Raw genomic sequence first — 26,704 nt, forward strand, 5'->3', positions numbered from 1 at the left:
CACCCTCCACCCCTACCCCACCCCACCCTCGATGTTATTTGGGGAAGCAGTCAACAGAATGTGTCTGCACGTGTAAGAGAGTGTGTGTTTGTTGGTGTGTGTGTGTGTGTGTATGTGTGTGTGTGTGTGTGTGTGTGTGTGTGTGTGTGTGTGTGTGTGCTTTAATCTGTTAAGTGGGTAGAGACATATGGGGAGAAAGGACAGAGAAGAGCTCACACACAGAGCTGTCAGAAAATAAAAGGGGATCTCTGGCTTCAGATAAGACTGTGAAGTGTTGCATATCCAAAGATATCTGTCACACAAACACAGCGAGCACTGATAGGCAGATTTATTCAAAAAGGTCACGCTGCGCTTGAGCTTGTGTGTGTGTGCGAGTGTGTGTGTGAGTTGCACTGTGCAATGGGATTTTAAAGATACTATCAGACCTGCTTCTCTAATGGAAGCACATGTGTGTTTTTTTGTTTCTCTGCATGCTGCACACCCAGACCGTCACATAGTGTAAGAGAAAAGCCGTGGGTTTGACTCTTGTCTGGTCTCAGAAGGCTAATTACACCGCGAGCACAGTGATGGAGCTGCCTTGAAATTATTCATGATCCCTCCACTGTCCCACTTGTTCTTGTCAGCCGAGTTGTCATGATCCGATATGTCCTCGATCGGCAAATCGGTGGTGATCCTCATCCTTCCCTCGCCCTCAGTTTCTTTTGTTTTAAAATTGCTCTCCAAATATTACAAGGAAAATTCAACCCTCTCGCACTCGCACTTGAACACACTCATTCAGAATGTCTTCAATCAGCCGTGGAGAGCTTGTCTGTAGGTCAATCAATGCTGCTTCAGCAAGGGACTGATTCCAAAAATCCGGACATTTACCATTGATGTGTTAGATCTTTAAAAGTATTTCTGTTATGAAACCTGTGTGATGCAACTTCTCGTGCTCCACGTTTCGCCTTTTCTCAGGAAAAACTCACCAGTGAAAATGAAAAAGGACCCTGAGACACCGGCTGCAAAACCAGTAGCTGTTTCAAACTGTGATAAAGTGCTTTATTTTTTTTTTTTTAAATTACCTCGAACAAACCATGAAGGACACAAAACTAAGTGAAATTGGAGGTGGGGGGGGCTGAAGCTGCAGGACCTCAATCAACAGAACAAAGCACACTGCTCCCTGTTGCAGCTTCACAATAAACATCAAGTCCTTCAACATAATTTGTCCAAACTGTCTGACATCTGGGTCAAAATGAAGACTGATAATCAGCAGGAAATATATATAGTAAGTATATTTCTTGTTTCCAGCTCTAGAGAATCGATCCAACAGCTGCAGCTGATCCAGAAGCTGCAGCTCGGGTTCCTCACTCAGGTCCTCACGTCACTCCAGGTCTCGGGTCTTCACACTTGCTTCCTGTCTGTCAAAGAGTTCGGTTCAAAGTGCTGCTGCTGGTTTTTTTTAGCATTGAATGGCTTAGGGAAACAAAATGCATTTCCGATGCGCTGCGACCTCGAGAGCCCTCATGTTGCCAGGGACAGGTCTGCTCTCAGTCCCCAGAGTCAAAACTAAACATGGAGAAGCAGCGTTCGGTTTTCCTATTACTCCTGCATTTGCAATCTTTTTTATCTTCTATGTAACTAATTTCCATCTACAGTAAATGCTTTTTTCTAATGTCTTGCGTTGCTTTTACATTTTATCTTGGTGCCTGTTCTGAAGCACTTTGCTGGTACGGTGGTTTTCCTTTCAAGTGTTGTTTGCCTTGTTTCTCTGTTCAATTAAGGTGTAAGGCAGATCAATGCATGACTATAAATAAAACTGTATTCATTAAATAACTAATTGCACTTAATAACAAAGTAAAATGCTCAACAAAGTCCCAGTTCAGTGTTTGTAATATGCACTTTAAATCATAATCTGTTATCTGAGGAGGTTTTGGGATGGTCTCACTAGCATCAAGTCAAATCAATTTTTATTTATAAAGCGCCAGATCACAACAGAAGTTATCTCGAGGCACTTTTCATGTAGAGCAGGTCTAGACCGTCTCATTGACTGCAGAGACCAAACAATTCTCACCACGAACAAGCACTTGTAACCACTTGCAACAGTGGCGACGGCGAAGAGGCAGAAACCTGGAGCAGAACCGGACTCACAGTGGGCGGCTGAGAGAGAGAGAGCCACCATGCAATCACTGATGGGTGTGGTCTGTTGCAAAGGTAACCACACCCATCAGTGATGTCATGGTGTAGATTTTACACATTACACACAAAGTCTGATTACGGGTCCTGGAGAGTATGGGCTCTATTTTAACAATCCAAAGTGCACGGTCTGAAGCGCGTAACGTAAGTGCGTTTAGGGCGTGTCCATGTCACTTTTGCTATTTCGACGGCAGAAAACAGTCGCTGCGCCAGGCGCATGGTTCAAAAGGGTTGTACTTAATCTCTTAATTAATCATGCAAGTGTTTCGGGCGGAACATCCAATAAACCAATCCCGGTGCATATCCCATTCCCATGCGCTTGCACCTCGGCATAGTGCTATTAGAAAGGCGCAGTGTTTCACACAGAGTTAGTGCTGCTCGCAGCTCTACAGTGAAGTAACAGCACAAATCACAACAGTACAAATATTTTGTTATATGATAAGTGTGAATAGATCTTCGGTTCGTTAAGAAACTGTGGTGACAGATTGAGGTGATGAATGAGACACTGCGGCAGATGCACCAGGTAGTAAGAAAGAAGCGTCTCTGCAGAGCCTCCCGTTAGACCCATGACATTATACAACACACAAGGTCCGAACTTCTGAGGCTGTGTTAGAATGTTCACTTACTTACTTACTTACTTACTTATCCAAACATGTAAGAGCATTTTCAGCTCACTCTGCTTGTGTGTAACATCAGAGTGAACGTGCTCTGTGCGCCCGTGTGTGTTAGCACATTTAATCTCTTGACAGTGCGGCTTTAAAATAACAGTGAAATACTGCACCACTGACTTAAGACCAGGTTTTTGTCAATCACTTTCCACTGTGTCCGGATAGCAATGCACTAACAATGCACCTGACCACACCTCATTCTAAGACCAACACGCTCATGGATGCACAGATAGGTGCAAGTGCATTTGCTATTTAAACAACGTGGGCGCTGGACAGGAGAAAGACAACTGCATCGCTCTGAAACTGGCAAAGACAATTGCGTTACGCTTTGCGCCGGGTGCAAGAGGGGGCCCTAGGTCTGCTAATGGACTGCATTTATATAGCACTTTTCTACTCTTAACGACCACTCAAAACACTTTATATTACCAGTCACATTCACCCATTCACACACAACCCCCGCCAACCTTCTGATGGGTGGACGACCCGCTCTCTCCCTCCTGAGCCACAGCCGCCCACATTCACAGACTTAATGACAATGATTTTGATGAATAATGTCATCTAAAGCAGTGGGTCAAACTTTTTCACATCGAGGACCTAAACTGACACAAATGAAGCTTTTTGCTATTTGATGTTTCATTACAGAAAATGTTTGAAACCAAAAGTGTCATATATTCTGTCTTTGTGTTACTTATGAATGGAAATATAGTCAAAACAAATTCCCCCTCTTTTGTTCTGGACCCCCAGGGGGTCCACTGGCCCCACTTTGAGAACCACTGATCTAAGGCTACTGGAAACATTTACAGTCCATTCATCTTGTTTGCTGACTGACATTGTGGCGGAAATCACATGTTTAACCTTCAAAACGGAGACTTTCACTGCAGGGGTCCTGTGCAGTTTTGCAATGTAAAACACCTACAGTAGAGTTCTACATGAAATCAGCTTCAATGTGCAACAAGCTCCTCAATTATGTTGATCTTCATGGAGCTCTCTCATTTAGTTTTTCCTCTCACTCACCTTTTCCTCTCTCTCTCTCTCTCTCTCTCTCTCTCGCTCTCGTTCCTCTTTTCTGAAGAGCCTTGCTGAAAAGAATAAAGAAGCTTTTAGCCTCTAAGATTATAATGATGCCTTTTTTTTATTCATCATAATTGCTCACTGATTGCGGTAATTTCTGTGCACTCATGATGTTAGTGGTCTTTTCAGAGCTTGGTGGCCGCACACCGTGTGCTGTATTTATGGATTTGTGTTTTCTCTGTGTGTATCTGTGAGTCAGTTTGTCTATTTAGTCGGTAAATGCGAGAGGGCGCGCTAATGTCTGTGTTTGTGAGTCAGAGTTGGAGGGAGGGGGGAGTCGCTGGGAAAAATAGGTGTTTTTGTAAAGGAAGGACAAAGCAGCAGGGGCATTTTTCATGTTGGCACACCAGCAGAGAGCAAGTGAGCAACAGACTGCGATAGAAGGCGACAGACTGGCTGTGAAAAGGAAAAAACAAAGTGATTGAGCGAGTGTGTCTTAACTGGAGGCGTAGAGAGGTGCAGAGTGCAGTGGTCTGATGAAGAGCTGAAGGACAAGCATGAGAGGAACGAGAGAAAAGACGGAGGTTGTGGTTAAAATGCAGAAAAAGAGTTTGATGTGAGAGAAAAAGAGAGAAAAAAATGTGAGGAAGGTTACAGAGTAAGTGAAAAATCAGAACAAAATAAAAAAGAGGGGAGGTGAAGGAGGGATTGTGTGAAAGTGAGAGAGAGAAAGAGAGGCAGTTGTTGTTCCTCTGTCACTCATGGCCTCCCTCGGGAGTGTTTAGACCTTTAAAATCTCCTCCTCTTTTCCGCAGGCCGCTAACACTCCTATCACCCCCTCCTCGTCGTCATTCCTCCTTCCGTGCCACCTTTTCTCCCTCATTTATCGCTCCTCATCCCTCCCTCCTCGTCCCTCCTTCCTCTGCCAACTCCAGTCCTGCTCCATTCACTCTCCTCCTCCACTGCTTCACCTTTATGCTCCTCCGTTTCCCTTCCTTCCTTCCTTCCCTCCTTCCTTTGTTTCCTCTCCCTCTCTCCTCTCTTGTTTCCGTTCCCACCGACTCTCAGATCTTCACATTCTTTTCTTGTCCTCCCTCCCACTTCCCACCTTCCCTCCAACACTGAGGCTGCTATTTATAAACTGACTAACTGTATGTGCGTGTTGTGTTCGGGGAAAGAAAGAGGCAGAATGAAAGGAAGTACGTGCATTGTGTGTGTATGTGTGTGTGTGTGTGAGGCACTGCATCAAATTTCAGTAGCTGAATCTGGTGATAACTTTCATTCATATCCTGTCATATTGCATCGCAGTCTGCTGTCGTATTACATTTCGGGCACGTAGCCCGTCAGTGGTTCGTAGCAGAACTTCTCTTTAAGCTCGTGGACGTCTGCAGAAATATTTGTCAAAAACAACGTGGCCTTAGAAAGTCTGAGGCACCCGTTCAGTCAGCTGTGAATTTAAAAATGCTCACTTCTCGAAATGGCATTTTATGGACGGGTGAGCAACAACACCAGGCTCAGTCCTCACTTCTCTCTGGCATAATTTCAGCGGTTACTGTTGTGACTGCAGCCCACTGCGACCTCACCATTTCCTAAATGACTCTTATGCTTAAAAACTTAACCTCACTGCAGCAAACGTGTTGAACCTTGTGTCTGACTGAGAGGACTCGTCCTCTGTCAGGTCGTCTGCCATGACACACACATCACATGTAATCGTGGCTGTGGCCTCCCTCGGGGGGGGGGGGGTGCAAAGTCATTGCGGATGGGGAGCACAGGACCAGGTGGAATAATGTGAGTCAAGTGAAGTTGAACAGACATTTTGATTTTTAAACACAGGTGTAGCCATCCATGTTAACATCCCTGCATTCACAAAGCACGGGCAGAACAGGAACAGCACTTCTTTGGAAGATATCGTTGCTGTCAGAAATCCCTGATGTCTTGGACTCTGAATACAAATAGGAGGGTTAAGTTATGGTGACCAGATGTCCCCGTTTTTACCTGTGGATTGAAAACAGACTGGAGGGAAAGACGGGCTGCAGAGCAGAAGGACACGCCTCTTGGCTCTTTGGCCAACAGAGGGGGCTGGTAGCTCGCTATAGTAGCATCACTCTTCTTCTAATGCTAACCATTTAGTGCAGCAGATAAGCTTGTATAAGCATTTTATGTATAATTTTTTTAATGAAACTTTCTGTAGTGTTTCTATAAACCAAGAAGTTTATTTTCAGACGTGGAGGCATTTCAGATTTGATCCCTGGGACAGGGCAGAGACCCTCGGAGTAATGAGCGTGGTCCACACCAAACTAGCGTGCTAGCTTCTGATTAGAGTGTTCACGAATGTGCTAGATAGTCATGTGATTCCATAGAACGCACAGCAGCGGGGTCGGTCACAGAACTTGTCAAAGTTGTTAACAAGCTATAAATGCTCTAACACCTTGAAATGGTGGGGTCTGCAGTTCCCCTGCAAAATTGGTGCTCTAAGCAAAATGATGTTACATGGCCACAGCAGCAAATATGCATCTTTATTAGATGTTTAAAATGCAATTTTTTGCAAAGATATACATGATTTTAATGGAGAAATGGGCAAAAACTGGAAAAATGCAATGCTGAGGTCAATGGTCTCCAGATGGCAGATACAAATTGCCTCCACATCTGAAATGACACCTTGTTGTGTGTAGATTATATGCTGAAACTTTCATGCTTTAGACATAAAATGCACAATTGGTTCGCCTGTCTGTTTTTGTTTCTGTCTGCGTAAAACTCAACCAGACACTTTGTGTCAAGTGAATCCACAACATCAGCACAAACGTCTTTTCAAGCCAGGAGGAACTGTCCCCGTTTTCTATTTCATAGATAAAAAAAACATTGGATATTTACGGATATATATTGACCACCAAAATAGAAATATCCCTGGTTTTCATTTCAGAGATGTGGTCGCCTTAGCTTAAGGTCACAACATTGTTTCTCATATTAACGTCCTAAACAAAATGGAGTTAATGCAGCATCAGCCACCACTGATGTTATTAGTTCCACTTGTCTTTTTGTTGCCATGACAAGTCAAAAAACTGGATTTATATTTTAATTTCTCTTGATCTGGCGTGCAGAGAAAACACTGTGCACTTTTGGAAACCGTGCATGTGTCTGACTCGCCTGCTTTTTTTTCACGTCCATGCTGTTACTGTTGGGTCTGAGTCCCGAGCTCTCACTGTTTTATTGATGCTCAGGTGCCAGTTAAGTAAAGCTATCTTTGGCTAGTTGCATTGTTTTTGATGCGAACTCTGTGGAGCCTCACCGGGTGTTGAGCGCACCAGGTCAAACACAGATACATTGTGATTTTAATCCTTTTTTGAAGAACAAATTAAAATTCTCAGGGTGGTTCAACCGTCATTTTGAAAACATTGTAATTTATTCATATTTTTATTCTTCAAAAAAGGGTTAATTACAATGTTTTCAAAATGACGGTTGAACCACCCTATGAGAATGGATGTGATTTGCTGCCCTTTAAGAGATGATAGTGTTTTACATATATACACAATTACACCCTTATGATAAAGAACATCAAGAAGAACACATTTTACAGACTTCTCACACAAACAAGTCTGACAAATCGGGGGAACTGCAGTTGAGTTCACCTTGTTTTGTTGCCTTGCCTCTTTTTTCCGATCTCATGTATGTTGACTGCTCTGCTGAATCTGTGTTTCCTAATCTGCAGCCCGTGATGTAAAATAATAATGGCCGTGGGAATGACAAGTTGAAATTCCCGAGCATACAACCAACCTTTTAGTGGAGCACTTGTTTTGCCACGGTGCATGAGACCGTGTATAATTGTACTTGTGTGCAAGTGGTTTTTTTTTTGGTTTTTTTTGGGGGGGAAAATGCGTTTATTTCTTTATCCATGTTGTGTATCAGGGGAAGATAGTAAAGTGCAGGCCTTAGGCACAATGTTTTTCTCTGATGGCTAATGCAGCCCACACACTAGAACGTTTGATATGAGAGAGCAATGGAGCGCTTTAGACGGGGATTGTTGTTTCAATTTCATTTAAATTGCATGTGATACAGTTGCAGTTTTTCACCACTTGAGTGTCACTCAGATAATAGCATTATATCTGCAGATTTGGGATGTTCTGCTACAAGGCGCTGGAGTGAGAAATTGACAGAAACGCATCGAGCTAAGCAGGAGTGAAGGTCTGCTGTAGTGCGCCTGTGTACACTAGCAGGTTCCCACTCACTCATTTTAAAATCTGAAAAACAATGCTACAGCATGAAGCCAGGGCTATTGATTTAACAGTATAAATGTTTGATCATTCATAAATATTCCACAACTCCAGCAGGGACCAACGCTGACTCACTGACGAGGAAATCGAGCCGCGTGTTAGATAAAGATGGAATCTAATGGATGGAGGTGAATGTAAGTGAAAGGTTGTTTGTGTGTGTTGCAAAAGATGAGGATGAATGGGAAAGGTCAGCGGGTGTGCTGACCCACCGCTAATGCAAGCTGCTTGTGGGAGATTTGGAAAAGTTGCTGTGGACTAACAAACAGGGACTTCATGTGGTTCCTCTGCAGTTGGAGGATGAAAAAACTTTTTGGTTGCTGTGCTTGTGTTTGTCGCTCGAAACCTGAACCAAAGTCTGAGCTGAGGCTGTAGAAGCAAAGTGGTTTAATATTCTTTCCTACTGCACGTCAGCTGTGGTGTGGTTAAGACTGGTTGGTTATAGCTAGACAACTAAACCCCTTGGTCAAGGTTAATAAAAAGATTAACGTTGATTGCAATGAAAATAAGATGCCCCACATTCACTCCGACCTCCACACCCTGCCTTATGGCTACACTCTGCTTCAGGGGGTGGGCAGGAACGAAGTACATGCAGGCCTGCTTGATTACTGTATTTAAGTATATTTTTCCTGTATCTGTACTTTACTTGAGTATTTTTCTTTTTTTGTAAACTTCTGACTTTTACTCCACTACACTTGAAGGCAATTATTGTACTTTTGACTCCACTACATTTCTGTCAAGTACTCTTACTTTGAAGCAGCTTTTAGCAATTATTTTATTTTATCTGGAAAATGTTATAGACCACACACTGTGTTCCTCACAGGAGAAAAAATCAAGTCATCCCTTCCAATGTCAGTCATGATTGAACCTGTCAGTGTCCATGTTGGATAAAGAGGCGGAAGATTCTTCAAGTCCATGTTTGAAATTTTTTAATTACATAACGATTCCTTTCATTTTAAATCTCTGCTGTGTTTAAACTTAGTCCAACTTTAGACAGTATGTTGAGGTATTAAAGGTCTGTTTAATTCCTGATCAACAGCTTGTAGTTGGGGTCATTTTGTTTATTCAATTGTGTTTTTCTGGTCATTTCTATCAGCTTTGTATCGTATTCTACAAGCTTTTTATTCTAAAGGCTCCACAGTCAGTCAGTCAGTCATTCAGTCAGTCAGTCAGTCAGTCATTCAGTCAGTCAGTCAGTCAGTCAGTCAGTCAGTCAGTAGGTTGTTTCAGAGTCATTAGGCTGTGTAAATGTTGACTTTACAAAAAATACTTTTGAATACTCAAGTATTTTTGAAATCAAGTACTCCAGTACTTTAACTCATTGACAACTTCCACTTGTATTGGAGTCCTATTTGACACGGAGGATCTATACTCTGACACAAGTAATGCAGCTGTGTACTCTGTCCACCTCTGCTCTACTTCCTGTTCAGATACTGACGCAGAGTTACACAATATGGACTAACGATACCGGGCCGCCACCGAAACATCAGGTTAACATTAGTTGACAACATTTAATTGACACTTCCCACCTGACACGGCGGTTTTGTAATGGAAGTTAATTAACAGCTAAACCACTGAGGTATTGCAACAGATTTGAGCAGTAATTAGTCAGAGTCAAGATTTGACAGCAATTGTTTAACAGATTTGTGAGCATGCAATAACATTTGAGAGCAAGTGATAACAGAATCACAGGCGTTCTTCATGCAGCAAGAATTGTGTTGCTGTATTTTAGAAGTCAACATGACTTTATTTACATAATCTGATATCACCAATCACAAAATTACCTGTTGGGGTTTAACTATCTGTAGAGCATTACCACACCGGAGTCCAGGGGGCCCCTCCAATCAGCATTCATCACCATTATTACTAAATAATCTGACACCAACAAAAAGACATTTTTTTATCCCAATTGTTCACATTAGTAGACTTTTCTAAATATAAATATAAAGAACATAAAAAAAACCTTGTAATTTTCAATATATTGATTATACAGAACAATAAAAACCTAATAAATAAATGACTATACTACACTGTGACTATAACTACCCCCCCCCAAAAAAAAAAAAAAAAAAAAGATAGGAAGATGAACAGATGAGGGAGTATAAAGTGTAGATCATAAACATTCATGAAGAACATGGTCTGGACCAGCAGACGCCCAGACGCAGGCTCGTACTGAGGACACACAGTGAGTAATGTCATCACAGGCACTTAGAGAACACACACACAGAAACAGTGAGCAGATAGCCGCCGTGCAGGCTGGTAAAACAGATCCGTGGTGTGTCAGCTCCAGGGTCGGACCTCCTGTAAAAGTGTCTTATTTCGGGGCTGCCGCTCACTCTTTCATCCCTGAACACAGTGTGGTTCAATAGCACCGTGCTGGACATGTGTTAATTTTGGTCACTATAATCAAGATATTACATTTTTATATCGTGTCATCTCTACACGCGACCTCCTCTCCAACATGAAGGCCTGGACAGAAGATACAAGCGACTAAACCAAGCGCACCACTCTCACAACTTCGGTTGTTCCCCATCTTCCAAACGGCTCCCACACTCTGGCAGACGTTGAGTCACTCGCTCCAACTGTAAACACAGTTAAACTCTGTTGGATTTGACTTGGAAGTGAAGCATCATCCCGTTAAGCCCCGTGTTTTTAGTAGCATCAGGCTGCGGCACTTCCATTGTGTTGAGTTTTTTCTATTCACCAAAGAGTCAAATAAAGCTGTGTCTGTTTGAAACCTGCTGGCAGGAAACCTCTCACCTGCTCGAGTGCTTTACATCTAACAAATCGGACAAAATCATGGAAGCAGAGTGAAAACTGAGTGCCCACTGAATCAGACTGCTCTTCCTGCTCTGACGCGGTGCACTGTGCGCACTGACAACAGCTTGGCTTTCTTTGTTGCTTCCTTAGTGCATTTGCTATTAATAAAATTACATATTTATGTAAATAATTTCTCTACTGTGTCCACATCCATTTGGCATTTGCTGCCCTTTTAATTGTTTATTTTGGGGCTTTGTGGTGGAAACTGGTCGTGTAATGACATGAGATATTAGAAAAGCTGTTCCATATTCTCCTAATGAGTAACCCAACTTTTCCAACAGCCAGACACACAAACTTTTTAAACTGATATTTAAACCCTGAATGACACTTCCATTCCACTCAGGGTTTTCCTGCCCCTCCTCCGTCTGCACGTAACAGCAGGTGGATGGGACCACAGTTATTGTTGCAGTGTGCAGTTTAACACCTCGGGTTTGCCTGCAGTGAGAAGAACAGGTGTGTTTTACGAGGATAATGTCTCACCCTCTCTGTCTGCTCAGGGGGGTTATGAGTGAGAGAGGCGTGAGTGTTTCTCCTAGAGATTATTAACACCAGTTTTGCATCTGCCCTCGGAGAAACTCAATACTTCCTCTCCTCTCTTCTCTCAGCCTCTCTCCTGGGCTGCACCCTTCTCCTCGCACCCGTTCTTTGACCAGTCACATTTGTTCTTCTGTAGCACACACACACACACACACACACACACACACACACACACACACACACGTCGCCTGTGTGGCAAATTTCTCATGCTGCACCACGTCTCTTTGTTTATTGAAAAGAGAGTTTATTATCGACCGTTAGCATCAACATCACCACGGCACACATCAAATGAACTTTTGATATACGGTACACACTCATGTTCACACACACATGCTGTGTGTGTGTGTGTGTGTGTGCGTGTGTGTGTGTGCATGTGCATTTCCAGCTGTGAGGAAAAGCTGGTGTCACTCTCTCTCTCTCTCTCTCTCTCTCTCTCTCTCTCTCTCTCTCTCTCTCCCTCCTCCCTCCATCTGTCTCTGCTTTGCCATCATTGTGTGTTCGCCCTGTTTACTCTGCACACCTCCTCATCCTACAGTTTCGTCACTATTTTCCTTGGACTCCATCCATCCTTTCTCCCCCTTGCCTTCCATTCTTTCTCTCCCTTCCTCTCTCCTTTGTTTGCAACCTTCGCTCTCTCTTCCCCTTCTTCATTTTCTCCTTTATTCCCTCCCTTTGCTCCTTTTTTGCTACATGTTTGTGATCATAATTGAGATTTGCTCCCTACTGTCTGTGACCATTGTGGCAACTACACTCCTCTATCTATCTCTCTATCTCTTTATCTATCTATCTATCTATCTATCTATGATTCGCGCTCATTGTAGAATATAAGCTTGGGACAGAATGCCACCTGCTGGTAAGGAGGAGTTAGTGCAGCTTTATGTGATCAGTGACAATCTCACAATCACTGAACAAACATACATTGTCTGAAACACTCTGACTTGTCTAAAGGAGGGTTTTGTTTTAAGGTTTAGTTCATCTAAATGACAAAAAAATACAATTGTAGTTCATCCCAAGTGTCTAGCAATGCAATTATTTCATTTGTATATATTGATTTTTATATATCAGCATCTGAGACTTCCCCAGTACAGTGGAGGTTAATGGAATTAAGGGCGTTCAAATGTGTTTTTAAATGTTCACAACCACATTCTATCATGGTTCAAGAGCTGCAATTTACTCAAACAAACGTGCAGCAATTACAGGACAGTTTTTTGTCTTTGCAGCAGCAACATTTGGCTTCTTTTTTAGGGAAATATTCACAGAAACATCAGTTAGAGCGAAATGAGTGGAAATCATCGGGGTAATTATCCTTTTATCATCTCCATATCAAACTCAGTGGAGTGCTCTCAATTCAGTGTTAGTGATGAAATGTGATTTCATAAAACAAAAGGAGTGAAAACCTCTGTTTGTTTCCCGCCAAAAGCCTTGTTGTAGTCAGCGATGGTACAAACCGTGCACGGTGGTCGATGTGCGTCTCGTGCAACTGCTGTCAGCCTTTTTCTCTTTTTTTTTTAAATAAAAGCAACACTGTAATGAGAAGCTTTTACAGTCAATTTAGACGCCTCGCCACTCTCCGGAAACCGTAAACAGGCTCTTAATTGAAGGGAGATGTCGAGGTCACCGTCAGATTCAGCTAATGTGAAGCTGCGCTGCAAGGATTTATGGCATTCACGTGTGGTGGTGTAGCTACAACAGAGAGCGGAGAACTGCTTTCATTTTACAAGGACTCCATGAATTCTTTATTCTGACGTGACTGTGCTTCAATGTCACGTCAGAATAACGCACGCGGCGCTGGCACGGAGTAGAAACTTGACTCTTAATCACCTGCTTTCATATTAGATTTTCTCATGATAGCTCACTTTATTCATATCCCATTTTGTGTGTGTGTGTGTGTGTGTGTGTGTGTGTGTGTGTGTGTGTGTGTGTTGCTTGTTTTACATACTTTGCTTGCTCAGCGCCAGTTAATAATGAAATACTGCTCACTTGCACAGACTATTTTCTCTCACACAAACTTCAGCAACAAAACACATAAAAATACAAACATTGTGAGTGAGCGTAAAGCGCCAGAAGCAGCTATTTGAAATTTAAATGAACTAGTAATAAAATTTCCTCTCCTCTCTCTCTCTCTCTCCTTCTCTTCTCTTTGTCTCTCATCCACTCCAGAGGAGAGGAGACAAATCACTCCAGGCCCTTCGACAGGTGCAGTTATCGGTGGTATCCTCGGCGCCCTCGCCTTCATTGGCATCATCATCGGCACCGTCCTCTTCATCCGCAAGCGCCAGGAAGACGGAGAGTAAGTCTTCATTAGCAGTCCCACATCTACTTCATCGTTTATTTAACCTCCTGAGCAAAATTAATCTCCCCCTGCGGGACTAAAGCTCATTAAAACTTATTACATGTCATGAGGAGACCCTGCAGAGGTAGCTCAGTGGCAAATCCTGACCTGAAGTTTATAGCGTGAGACCGTCTGGAGATTTTTTATTTTTTTTACTCCCAAAATGCTCAGTCATCAGCTCCCCGTTCAACCCCTGCAATTCCTCCTCTGGGCTCTATGGCTGTAAATAGGAATTTATTAAAGCTTCCCGGCTTTAATTCCAGTTTTAAGAGGTGATTTTCCAGATCACCCCTGCAGAACAACAGGGTTCCTCAGTAAATTAACAGATACACACTCACTGTTTCCTGCCCACTTGTTGTACTTGCTGAATCAGAGGTTAATCAGATTCACGTTTATGTTGCAGTTTCTCTTGTGATCAGCCACAAGCAAATAGAAATAATCATTGCAAAGTTCAGGTTAATGGCATATGTGGACAACTCAGATGTAGCCATAGAAGTGATTAGTAGGACTTTCTCATAGTTCCAGCACAAACTCTGACCTCTGATTTCAACACTGGAAAATTAGACTCCTTAAAGCCTCAAACAGCAGTTATTTCCAGCACAGCTTGTCCATGTGTTTCCCACTTAGCAAGAGGTAGAACGGTTCATCCACTGATCAGAAGGTGGGTGGTTCGACCCCGCCCCCGGCTCCTCCGGTCCCATGGGCACTGGTACAGTATGTGTGTGATAGAAGAGCACAGTGTGAATGTGGTTTTTAGTGTAAAGCACTTTGATAGCGCAGCAGATAACTGTATATTTCAGGGAAATCTTTGAAATGTTGATACAAATGCTAAACATGGCAGAAATCCTCCATGGGTATTGCTCTTTTGATAAAACATGTTGATAAAATTCAAGATGGCTGCCATATTTGTTATTTTTTTTCCAATAAGTTCATCCAATATTTTCTCAAATCAAACTTTTCAACAACGTAGAAGATTAGATGCAGTACACTATAAGAAATTAAATGAAAGTATATTTCAGCAAAAATATTACTCACAAAAAAGTTCGCTAGCTAGCCTAGCGCTAGTGAGTTAGCCTAGCGAGCTAGAGTTAAGACAAGGAAACAAGTAAACTGTGGACTCTTACAGAACTTTTGGTTCATCATTCATAATAAATGATTTGCAAATACATTGTGTTTTATGCTGAATTTTTCACAAGACATTAGAAATTGCACAAATAAAGCTCTGAGGATGTTTAAGAGTTGTGAATTTGAAATCCTCATAGTCTAAAATTTAGGATTACACTAGAAGATAATTGAAACTGTCCCGTGTGTAAAATTCTGTGGTAAATATATATGTTTCCTATGCCAGAAATGTTGAAATTTTGAAATTTTAAGTGAATAGTTAGTGGCTCAAATTAATGGATAAACATACCAATTTTGGTGCTTGTATGTACATTGAAAAATGATTGCAGTTATCTGCTGCACAGAGGTTGATAAAACTGGAAAAGCCCCAGACCATTGCAGACCATTAATAAAAATAGACATGGATTTCACTTAATGTGAAGGTTGTTAGGAAAGACATCGGCCATATAAGCGACTGTATGTACTGGAAGCTCTCACGGAGGTTTCACTTTCACACTAATTACCTGAGGCTTTGAAAGCTGTGAATCTCTTTCTTGAGACTCACAAAGTGAAATATGAAACATCTCAGGTCCACTTCAACCACCTGTGTGGTGGTCACAGAAGACAGGGAAGGTGTTTCTGTTCTTATTTTCCTCAAAATAATTCCTCCACCAGGAGCCGCTCCAGTGTAAAAATATTTAAACCACAAAACTCAGCGCTTTAATTAGAAAGGCTGATTTTCTCACAGTAATCACTGAATGAAACAAAGTACGAGCTCAATATTTCAGAACTTTTCATTCCTGTTTCATACGTGTTTCTCAGTTTAATACAAAGAAATGTGATGTCTTAACGAAGCAGCGATCAATACCTCATTATCTTTGTGTTTTGTCCAATCAGGGGCCCTCCCAAGCACAAGCCCCCTCCCCCTGTGAAGGCAAGCAGCTCAACAGAGATGGTGAGTGGTCGACATGGCTCTAAATCAATCTTTATTGTCACTGTGATTGTATTGTGCACACACACACACTCTAAAATACACACACACAGTCCATTTGGGAAGTCATAATGGGGCTAATGGCTATTGATTGGAGATCTGAGTTGGCTTATGTGTGTCGAAATAATTAGCTTGGTTTGTAAAGAGCTCCATTAGAGTGCTCCTCTCTCCTCTCCTCCTCCTCCTCCTCCTCCTCCCACCACTTATTTTATTCCATCATTCTATCACATTTTGTTGTGCTTGTACCACATTATGTAATGAGATTGAAACTCTGCAATTTTATGTTGATTAGATGTATAAAAGATGTCTAAATGGCTGTAAATGCCTTGGCTGCAATGGGGTTCACAGGGTTCACCACTGAATGTTTATTAGACATCTACTCTGTGTCTTTGAAAGCACCATCTGTGCAACGAGATAAAAGAAATGAGGCATTATCTCTGTAGTTCCGTGTGTTTGTCCAAATGGAGCCTCTTGGCTTTGAGAGCAAGTTTAAGTCGAGTCACAAATCTTCATAAGTGAGTTCTCAGCCTTTCAGGTCTCTGGAAATGATCAGGACAATGCATTTGAAGGTTTTGCTGTTGTATTCAAGCAGTGTGGCTACACAAAAGCCTTAATTCTTTATTGTTTTTAAATTTTTACTGGGTCCAAAGCTGAGAGATGAATGTTTTAGCCTCAGGTCAAGTCTTTACTCTGAGCTGTTAAATCCAAGTCATACTCGAGTCCTCATTTATGTGACTTTAGTCTCAACTTTACAGCTCTGTTATCTTATGTTGGGTCTGAGCTCTACCTCATGAGCTGGACACCAAATATGTTGGATTTCGGTTTGTCTATCAAGCGATAAATTTGTACACAGCAAATTAAATAGTGAAGGTCCTGGAAGGTGGAAACATTCTTAAACATGAGCAGTCAGATCGTACACGTTTAGTCGCATCAGCATTAGCGACCACTTTATTTGAAGGACAAAAAGTCAAAGCGGGTGCAGCTGTAATGTCGCTCATGATCCCTCACTGGGCAGGACTCTTTTTTACCATGGCTCTCTTTTCTCCTCCAAAATAAGTTTGACTAAACTGGCAGTCCATTTACAACTTGTCTGACTAATCTGACTGCTTGTGTTTCATGCTCATTTTCACCTATTTTAGTAGTGTGATCACTTACTGTTATCATAATCAGTAGAACTGCTGCTCTGTGTTATAAAAGTAAAGTTGTAATAAACTAGTTTTCTTTTAAAGCTACAGTTAAATGGGAGTAAGTGTTTATAACTTTTGTAATGTAACATATTTCTGAGAGAAGCAGAAGACGTGGGCATCGTTTTGCTACAAGAGTGATTTAGATCAAATCCCTTAGATGTGATGGATTTATGTCACTGCCCTCGAGTTCTGAATTAGCCTTCATTAGCCAAGAGTCTCATAAGTCACTAATTTTAAAGATATGTTTATCTATGACATGTTGAAATGAACTTATAACAGCAGCACAGGCACAGAAGAGGTGTTAAATGTCATTACTCATTATTGTCAGTTACAGAACCAGCTAAAGTTTGCTAACATTCGCCACCATTAGCTACTGGTCACACCAGCCTAAATAAGGTTTTGTGTTAAAAGCCCTGAATATTAGAGATAGATATAGAGAGAGGATGCCTTTTCATTTCTTATGAATTCAACTACATATTTATAAGTGGAGGAATGTTTTTATTTTAATAGTCTCTCTTTACATCTGTTTATGCAGTGTTTGACACTCTTCTGTTTTCCAGTCAGTTCTATTTTATTCAGTTGTTTTCTGTTTTGTCTCCTCCCTGTGTCCATGTGGTTTCTGTGCATGTAGCTGAACAAGCCATCGGGGCCTCCCACGGCCACAGAGACGGTACCTCTCAGCCCAGGAGAGGTTTACTATGAGACGACGGGAAAAGAGCCTGTCACGGTGACTAACACACACACACACACACACACACAAACACACACACACTGAGGTATGTTTTGCTCATTGACACATGAGCGACATTCAGTCGCAGTGGGCTCCGTATCTGTTTAGACAGCTCCACAGTTTGTTTATGGAACGTCATGGTGGCTTTTCTGTGGACCAGTCCATCAAAAGTTATTCACATTTAGCTCACATTTAAACCCTTTTATACATATGTTTTCTAATAATGCCATGTAAGGTGAAAGAACCTATTTATTCTTCATGTCATCTGTTAGTGGCTCCAAAGGAAAAACAACAAGCAAGGGAGAAATTTCCAAATCCAGAAATGCAACAAAGACCAAAACACAAATGAGTGGGGAAAATACATACAACAAGAATGATCACACCAGGGGATGCTCTGAGACACTAGGAGGAGTGATGGCCTTGATTAGGGTGAACAGCAACAGTACATATACTTATGCTTATGTACCCACCCAAACCCTTTATTAAATTATAATATTTTCTACGACGAGAAAGTAACCATCATATTTCAAGCAGGTGATCAGTTTATCCAAATAATGTCTGCTTGGAACTTTGCTGTGATGTTTTCGGAGATGTGAGGACCTGCCTAGCAGGTGAGATGGGGGTTTGCTGTTTGGTTCCACCTCTGCTGTTTTGTCTGTATTATGTGTTTCTGTATTTGTTGCATTTCTGGATTTCGAGCGCTTTCTTTGTGATGGTTTGGCCTCCACATGTGTGATTTAATACATTATTAATAAATAAACACATATAGTATCACCTGTATTCCTCATGAAGTCGTGCATAATAAACCTGGCTGTGTTCAACCCTGCAGAACCTGGATGACGAGACCAATGGTGCTTTGAACGGCGGCGCACCTCCAGTCCTGGACGATTCGGCCAAATACGTCAACATCAACGAACTCACAGACCACGTCGCCGACGGTCACCACGGCAACGACCTGGATCCATCCAATCACGAGCCACCGGCTGCCAACATCTCTCGCGGTGAGAGCTTCGTATCTTCCGCCATGTATGTGTAGCCGTGGCAACCAGAGCACCGCATCACGGGCATATGGGCAAGTTCCAGGTCACCTAAATTTGCACGAAAAGCAAAGGCGAGCACACTTGTTTCCACACCAGAAAACCCTTGTTTTCATTTTAAAGTTTTAACTTTAACACACAATGATCTGAGTTTACTTTTCTTCACCATGTTCATTAGGGGATGTTATGGGTCAAAACATTCCCAAATCTTCCCATTGGTAAATCCACTTGGGCCAAGAGAAGAATGGGTAACAGGCTTTTGTTTTGTTTTTGTTTTTGTTTTGTTTGTTTTTTTTTACTTTTGCATAGAGTTTTAAACATCATCATATTTTCAATATCTGGTTCAGAGAAAAGAGAAATAAAACATAAAATGTGATTATTCCTTTTTTAAAGATTCGCACTCACACTGATATCTAACGTGCCAGACACCCACTGACATCATGTGTGTGCTGCTTATGATGAGGCGGGCTTTTACAATATGTTAATTACATGGTTGAGAGGTGTTGCAATGTAGGTGAACTGGAACACTCCCCTCAGCTAATTAACACACAGCGCTCTGCCTGTGTGCTGCTTGCGAATCTAAATTTCCACCAAAAATCAGCAAGACAACTGCTTTTTCTGTGGATTCAGTATGAAATATTATATGCAACATCTTGTGTCATGAACATAACAACATCCTCATCACAAAATTATTGTTTTATGTGAGGCTGCCAGTCCCGGGCTCTTCTGTTTACAGCCGTGGAAAGTGATTTGAATTTCTTTTCCTCTCTATAAATACAGATAAAACACCAGGCTCCTGTTGCAGCCTTGTTCTACACAGAAAGTAAAAATACCATCTTTGAAATCCCTTCAAAGTGCTCATTTTCCATGGTTGGTTGGGTTTGAATTACATACAGCTGAATTTGGTCCCAGGAAGTCCAAAGCCTGATCATCTGGCTATGCAGGCAGCTTCAAGTAATTACTCAAGATGTTGAACTGAAAGTGTTTCAGTTCTTAATCAACTCCTATAATAATTCTAAAATACAGCCTTCCCAACTCTTGTCCAGGCTACGGTCCAATAAAGAAACATTCCACTTTATTATTTTGTCAAAGGGACTCATCTGTCTCTGGACTGCAGCAACTGTCAGCATGCTGTTATCACTAACGAAGGGGAAGTGACATTGTTTTGAATCCCTGTAACTTGGCAACATGACATGATTAAGATTCCATGATTCATATTTGCTGTTGATAATTGCAAGAGTTGGTGAGGCTGTGTGATGGGGCAGACAAAAGTAGGTTTACAGCAAAAGCACACACAACACAGGGATCTTACATGCACATGCACGCACACACACACACACACACACACACACACACACACACAAAAACACCAATGTTTGTATTCAGTCCTCCTCTAATAAATTACATTATTAAGGTTGAGAAATGAGGAATGTATTTTCAAAGTGTGAAAATGTTCAGCATATATTTGAAAATTACTGCCATTACAGCCATTTTATCTGAGTAAAATGGACACACACTCCGATATATGCAGGACATTTTACAATTGTAAAACATATGCATTTTAGCTGATTGTCAACATAAAGCAAAAAAAAAAAAAGAAAGAAAACAACTATGCCCGGCTGAATCAAAAATTGGTCTTAATAGATGTCAGATGGTACCAAATTATGAACAATGTAAATAGTATTGATAATATTGATGAATAATATATTGTTGGTGAAATGTGTACACATAAAATAAACAAGTGTAGGTGTTATCAGTGCCTCTGTACAGGGGATTGGAAGTTTGTTAAATGTCAAATTGAGGGATAAAAAAAAAAAACAAAGTGTATATTACTATTTTACTTTTCACGGGTACACTGAGGTTGTCACTTAATACTAAAATATTTTATTTGAGTATATATTAAAAAAATGAAATGGTGTGGATTTTACTCCTTGTTCATATTACTCTGCATGGCATGATCGGTGGCTTGTTGAAACACTTTTCCCAAGGCTGTTTGCGGAATAATCTCTTTCATTTGTAAAAACATTTTTGAATGTCAAAAGCTGTTTTTTCTTTTTTATCTCCTTCTCAATGCATCTGTCACAGTCATGCACACCATGAGCACAAGTCCAATTTAAGTTGAGAGAGCTGTTTTTTTTTTTTTGGTAGTGTGACGGCTCGGCAGGCTGCCTGTTCTTGTCTTTAGCGTTGATCCAAAAATGCGGTCAGCATGGAATCTTCATCTCTCACGGCCACAGGGTCCAATATACACAGAGATGCAAGCTTTCCTCTCGCCATGCTCAATCTTCAGCTCTTGCTCGAGACCGCAACAAATGTTCCTGAGTTATCATTGCTGATGGTTGGAGGACAGGCTGGAGCTGACCACGCCAGTTCAAATCACCTACAAAAGCACATATGCAGGTGGTGGATAAACTGCAGATTTGTAAACAGTTATAAACGGGTATAGGAGTTGATGGAGCTGGCAGATAGAGATGGAAACAGGAGGAGAGGCACATACATGACCAAATAAATAAGATTGATAGATTAAGAAGATCACAGGTAGGAGGGAAGACGTATGACAATCATGTGTTAATATTTAACCATCACTGGCTTTGGTGGAGAGGCTGTTTTGTTGTTGTTCATACAGTTGTAGTTATTGTAGAACTCCTACTTTCTCTGCTACTCTTCAGATCTGACAAATTAGGAAAAAAAAAAAAAAAGATTAAAAAAAAGGTTTTACTCTTGTTTCTCATTTTGCTGATTTAGATTCATCATAAAACACCTGACTTATGCTGTGGAGATTAGTTGGTGAGCTGCAATATTTGGTTTTCTTATGTAAGCAGATGCAGGATCAATTGGGATTTCTACAATAACTGCTAGTGTAAAAGCTTCCTTTGTATGTGTGCTTTGTGTCTCTGAGATGTTTATTTTGATTAAAGGGAATGTCTGCATGCTGCATGGACCTATGGGAAAAAGCTATTTCCTCGTTTTGCAAGAAGAGTCGCGCCGCCTTGACAAGCATATGGCTTTTTGACTCGCTTATATGGTGCAGTGTCAGACAATCACATATAATGTATTTTATAGCCCTGCCACTGAACAAAAACTGTCATAAAGGGAAATTAAATGTGATGGTTTTGCTCTTTTATCTGTAAATTAATTTCCCAAAATGAATGAATATTTAGTTTCCTGTGGATTAATGTGTTTAATGTGTTTGCCAGCGGGCCGCTGTTGATAGATTGAGCAAAAGGAAAAAGACAATCATTGGGACCCATTATATCAGAGACCAATGACTCAGCAAGCATTCAGTTATGAGTTTCAGCTCTGCCGTCTCATTTGGGGGATCATTGAGTTTTACCCAGAGCCTTATGTTTAATAGAGTTGCTTCATTCTGAGGTATCTTAAATTAGAATCTTAACATCTCCAGGAACATGGTCGTTGTGAAGCTGTCTCCTCTCCTGAAAGGGGAAATTGCAAAGACGTAGCCCAAACTCAGTTTATAGGTTTCGTTCGCCTCACAGCACGAGTCAACAAATATAAGAAGTGCAGTGACTTCAGATGGATTAGCTGTTAGATCACGGCTCTGAGTCCGTCCCATGTGCAAGAGCTGCAGTGTTGCATTTCGGCCGACGTGCTTTGCTCCGTCTCCCTGCTCCGTCTCCCCGCTCCCCCTCTTACGGGTTCAATGCCAGAAACACAAGCTGTGAATGTCAGTGATAATGCTGTTCAGTCTGAATCCTCTCCTTCATTTGCCCTCTCTCTTCTATTTTTTCCCCCCTCCTCTCCATTCTCTCTCATTCATCCATTGTCATCACAGCTTTTCATCACGGAGCCAGACGTGCCTTCTTTATGTTATTTTTAGCTTTTCAATTCTCACATTTCTTGTCTGACAGTATAACGGATGATGAAAGGAGGAAACACACAAACACAGGATGGGTTTGACATTGATGATGGCAAAGCTAAAAAAGAAAAAAAAAAAACACTGGAGATGTAATCATATTTCAGAGTGTTTATCAATTTTCTTTCATTTTCATTCTTCTTTTCTTTTGTTTATCACGGATCAGTTATCATTTTGTATGCTTTTTGGGAAACCTATTGTACATGTTTTACAGATCATTGTCTTGTCAAATAAAATGTAAACCAAAAGGACAGGAGGTCTTGGTGGTTATTACGTGGCAGTTTCAGCCTGAAGAAACAACAGAGCAGCACGGTGAACACCTGGTAAGCCCAAACAACTATCTTCAGCTAATGACTAGCTAGCTTCTTTTTTTTTTTTTTTAAAGGAACAATTTGACACTTATGTTCTTTCTTCACAAGAGTTACATGAGTATATGAATCACGTATGTACTTTAAAGCAGGTATTATCTGTATTTTTATATCAAAGATGAATTATGACCCAACTCTGCAACTCTCTGAAGCTACACGGACACAAATACAACTCCATATACTGTATCAATGCTAATGCTGCTGTGTATCTGCTGTTTGCTAGCATGTTGGCCATATGAACTTTATGAGTTGATAATATGCGTTTCTGCTGCCCCCAAGTGGTTAAAAAAAAATCAGTTATTGCAGGTTTAAGTAATAAATCTGTTGCAGCAGTTTAGTTGTTGACGATCTTCAACCACAGTGAATGGTAGTAAAATGAATCCTGGGTAAATTAAGATTTATTTTCAAAATAATAAAAATGGCAGACCGAGGAAACGCACCCAACCACTCAGATTCATTTATACCATCAGAAAATGTGTGTCTACTGGAAGAATTCATCAGTTACAAGGATGTTTTACTTTGAAAATTCAGCAAAGTAACAATAGGAAATAAAAATAAAAATCTGATTTGGAAAAAAAAAATGGCTGCGGTCTCTAAAACTCTTTCCTTTCTTATTGCTCTCACCATAACAATGTCAGCAAACCACAAATTATGAGCCATGTTTTCCTGTTTTTGTTGTTGGGTGCTCTTGTTAGCGCAGGTTTCATTGATTGTTACCATGGTAACGGTGATTTTAGGCCTGAGTTAGCTCAGGTTAACTTGCCTCTGTCCCAACATTATGAATCCAACTACCAGCACCTCTAAAGAGTGTGGCAATTTGCTCCTTAAATACATACGTCTCACACACACACACACACACACACACACACGCCCTGATTCCGAAATAGCAGAGAATTCAAAGAGTCCCTCAAGACAGATGCAACCCGGAAGTGGCTAATCCGCCCGCCGCACGTCATCAGTCTGTCTGTCCCTGGCAGCGCGCCAAAAGTCAGTGTTTTGCTAGGCTGCTCATCCCTGCAACCTGGATCCCACTCATCTCCACAGCCATCCAGTCTTCACCGTTTGTCTCGGCTGTCCCGACCATAGACTGTAGGTACTGACCAGCAACTCTCGCTACACCGGCTTAGGCAGCTGATTCGCTGCACAAGAGGTATCACTCTGACTCAAAATTTGGGGACCGATGGCCTAAGCAAACGACTTTTGACTGTCATGGCTCACGGACACAGACAGGAATGAGAGACTGACTCAGCGGTTGGCTTGAATTGTGCGTGTGAATTTTACACTGTTTATTGAATCTTTGTGGTTTTGAGAACTTTTGCACTGTATAAACTACACGGCTTTCATTCAATACACTGTGGGATTAGGCTCTGAGCTGGTATGTGTTGAGTTTTGCCAGTTTATTATTTAGTATGTTTGGCCTGTGTTTACCCAGGAAGTGAGGGTTGGTACAGGTATCATATCCTTTGTAGGGTTTTGCTGCTTTTCCTTATCTTTGTCAGACTAAGACTCAGACTGGTTCCCCAACTTCCCCAGAAAACTGCTACAACCTCATGAATCAATCCGTATGTAAAAAATCTGTACACTATTAGTAAAGTAAAAACAACTATTTGTGGTGTTGGAGGTAACTGTTTTTTGTTTAACAGTAGCTGGCCATAGTGACTTCCCATAGTCTTGTTATGGTGACGCTGCACAGAGCTGCTAAGCGAAGGACAAGGAATAGATCCACTATTTGCATTTCTGTAATCTTGCTTCCCTGTGTCAGGCCAAAATATAATATCCTCAGTTTTGAAATGTGTTGCAGTAAGTCTAGGTGCACCTTTTCAGGTGATTCAGCTGATTAAAAACGGCAACTAACAGATCATTTTGGTAAATATTCAACAGGAACCAACATCCACCACATCTTCAGTCCTTATTCATTCCCCTTACTTCTGCCCAATCTTTTTCATCTGTTACTGTATACAATGTACCCTATATTACAAACATGACATGTTATGGCATTGACCAAGGTCAAACAATGCTGTGCTTTCGCTAAAGGGAAGAATCAGGGAGGAAAAAATCAACTGAAAAACATCATGACTCGAACCTGCATCTGAATGAATATACATCTATATCTTTTTTTTTTTAAATCCCACATAAAAGTGTTTTCACCAAGCAGACCTGGATGTAGGGCAGTTGCTACCTATTTAAATCCAGGAGACCTCGGGACACCGAAATCATTAAATGTGATGTTGTTAAATCTGTGTGTTGTTGAGGAGGTTCAACTATTGATGTTGATTTCACTTTGCGCTCTGCTGATCACAGTAATGTTTGTATGTCACTCCATTATCATTTAGGCTTTTGCGTGCTCTGCAGCAGCATCAAAATAATCATTTTTTGACAAATAGAAATGAGAAATTAGTTTTTTTGTGAAATCGACGGGATCATTCTAGTTTATGATTTATATGTATAAGATAGAGAAACATTGCCTTGTAACTGAAGAAGCTGGCCTCATCAGATTATGAACAAAACAGACAAAAGATGCATTCTGATGATCTGTCATTGTGTTGTAAAACTTTGGGTACTAGAATCCGTATGATTTAAGATTTCCATCCTGTTTTAGCAGGTGTACATTTTGTTTTAAGCCTGTACTTAAGCATCTGCTCTTTAGCTGAGCCCTGTCCAATCAGATGAGATGAAACACGTTCATTGTCAGTGAGCATTTGTTAACTTTTGCGGCTAATTAACCGTATTGTTAAGTTCACCCTGGTCCCTGCTGAGCTCTGCTTCTGACAAAGATATAAAGTGAGAGAGGAGAGGGTCGGACATCAGGAGCAGTTTAAATCAGACTGTCGTGTGATGGACGATCATATTAAATGTTGAACAGTGTGGATGATGAAACCACAGGGCCACAGCCACTGTAGGGAGGCTGCACATTACCAGATTTATGTTCTCCATCCAGTGGCATCAGGTATCAGTCAGAGCTGAAACATCAGGTGATATTTCCACTTTGAGTTTGACAAACCTTTGAGGGATGATGCATCTTCACAACTTGTCCTAGTCATGAAAAATAGACTGAGTGTTCCGTTGGAGAGATAAGTTCAAATGCAGGGTTCAAACTGAGATGAGATGGAGGGAAGAGGACAGAATAATGGACCCTCCATGACAAAGAAAACACCTTAAACACAACAGGTCATTTGATGCGACTAAATAGACACCTGAAATGCAGCGAACACGCTCCACAGACAAAAGTAATCAAACACAATAGATGGGATGTATCGATCCACGGAGTGAGAATAATATTAATTGCTTTTCTTTTGAGGTGTTGGTGAGCAGCAGCACTTGGAAATAGGACGGTGGTTTTGGTTTTGGCTCTCTCTGTGATTTCAAAGGTCAATGTCAGAGGTTCAGAAGTTTTTTTTTATGCCTCCACACCAGCGACAATCTGAGCCGGAGGCATATCGTTTTCGAGTTGTCACCTTGACTCAAGACTTCACACAGCAATTAGGACAAAATTAACATAAATAATCCTGGGTGTAATCAGAAACTAGACTGAGTGGCAGAGGCAGACAACCAGGAGGAAGTGATTCAAGTTTATTAATGTAGTGAGACGAATATCTTGGATTGCTTTATGT

General features: G+C 41.3%; 1 protein-coding gene across 1 annotated transcript in view; it reads left to right on the forward strand.

Moving 5' to 3' along the window:
• Positions 1–22,973, forward strand: part of pvrl2l (PVR cell adhesion molecule related 2 like) — a 285,080-nt gene extending 262,107 nt beyond the window's left edge. The window contains exons 7-10 of the mRNA XM_023394850.2: positions 13,634–13,763; positions 15,804–15,861; positions 17,716–17,811; positions 18,644–22,973. Coding sequence (XP_023250618.1) covers positions 13,634–13,763; positions 15,804–15,861; positions 17,716–17,811; positions 18,644–18,850 — 491 coding nt within the window. The 3' untranslated portion in view covers positions 18,851–22,973. The remainder of the gene's footprint in view (positions 1–13,633; positions 13,764–15,803; positions 15,862–17,715; positions 17,812–18,643) is intronic.
• Positions 22,974–26,704: the final 3,731 nt, after the last annotated feature.

The sequence above is a fragment of the Seriola lalandi genome, unplaced genomic scaffold, assembly GCF_002814215.2.
Source record: "Seriola lalandi dorsalis isolate HSWRI2012SDOR001 ecotype SW California unplaced genomic scaffold, Sedor1 jcf7180002054954, whole genome shotgun sequence".
Classification (NCBI taxonomy): domain Eukaryota; kingdom Metazoa; phylum Chordata; class Actinopteri; order Carangiformes; family Carangidae; genus Seriola; species Seriola lalandi.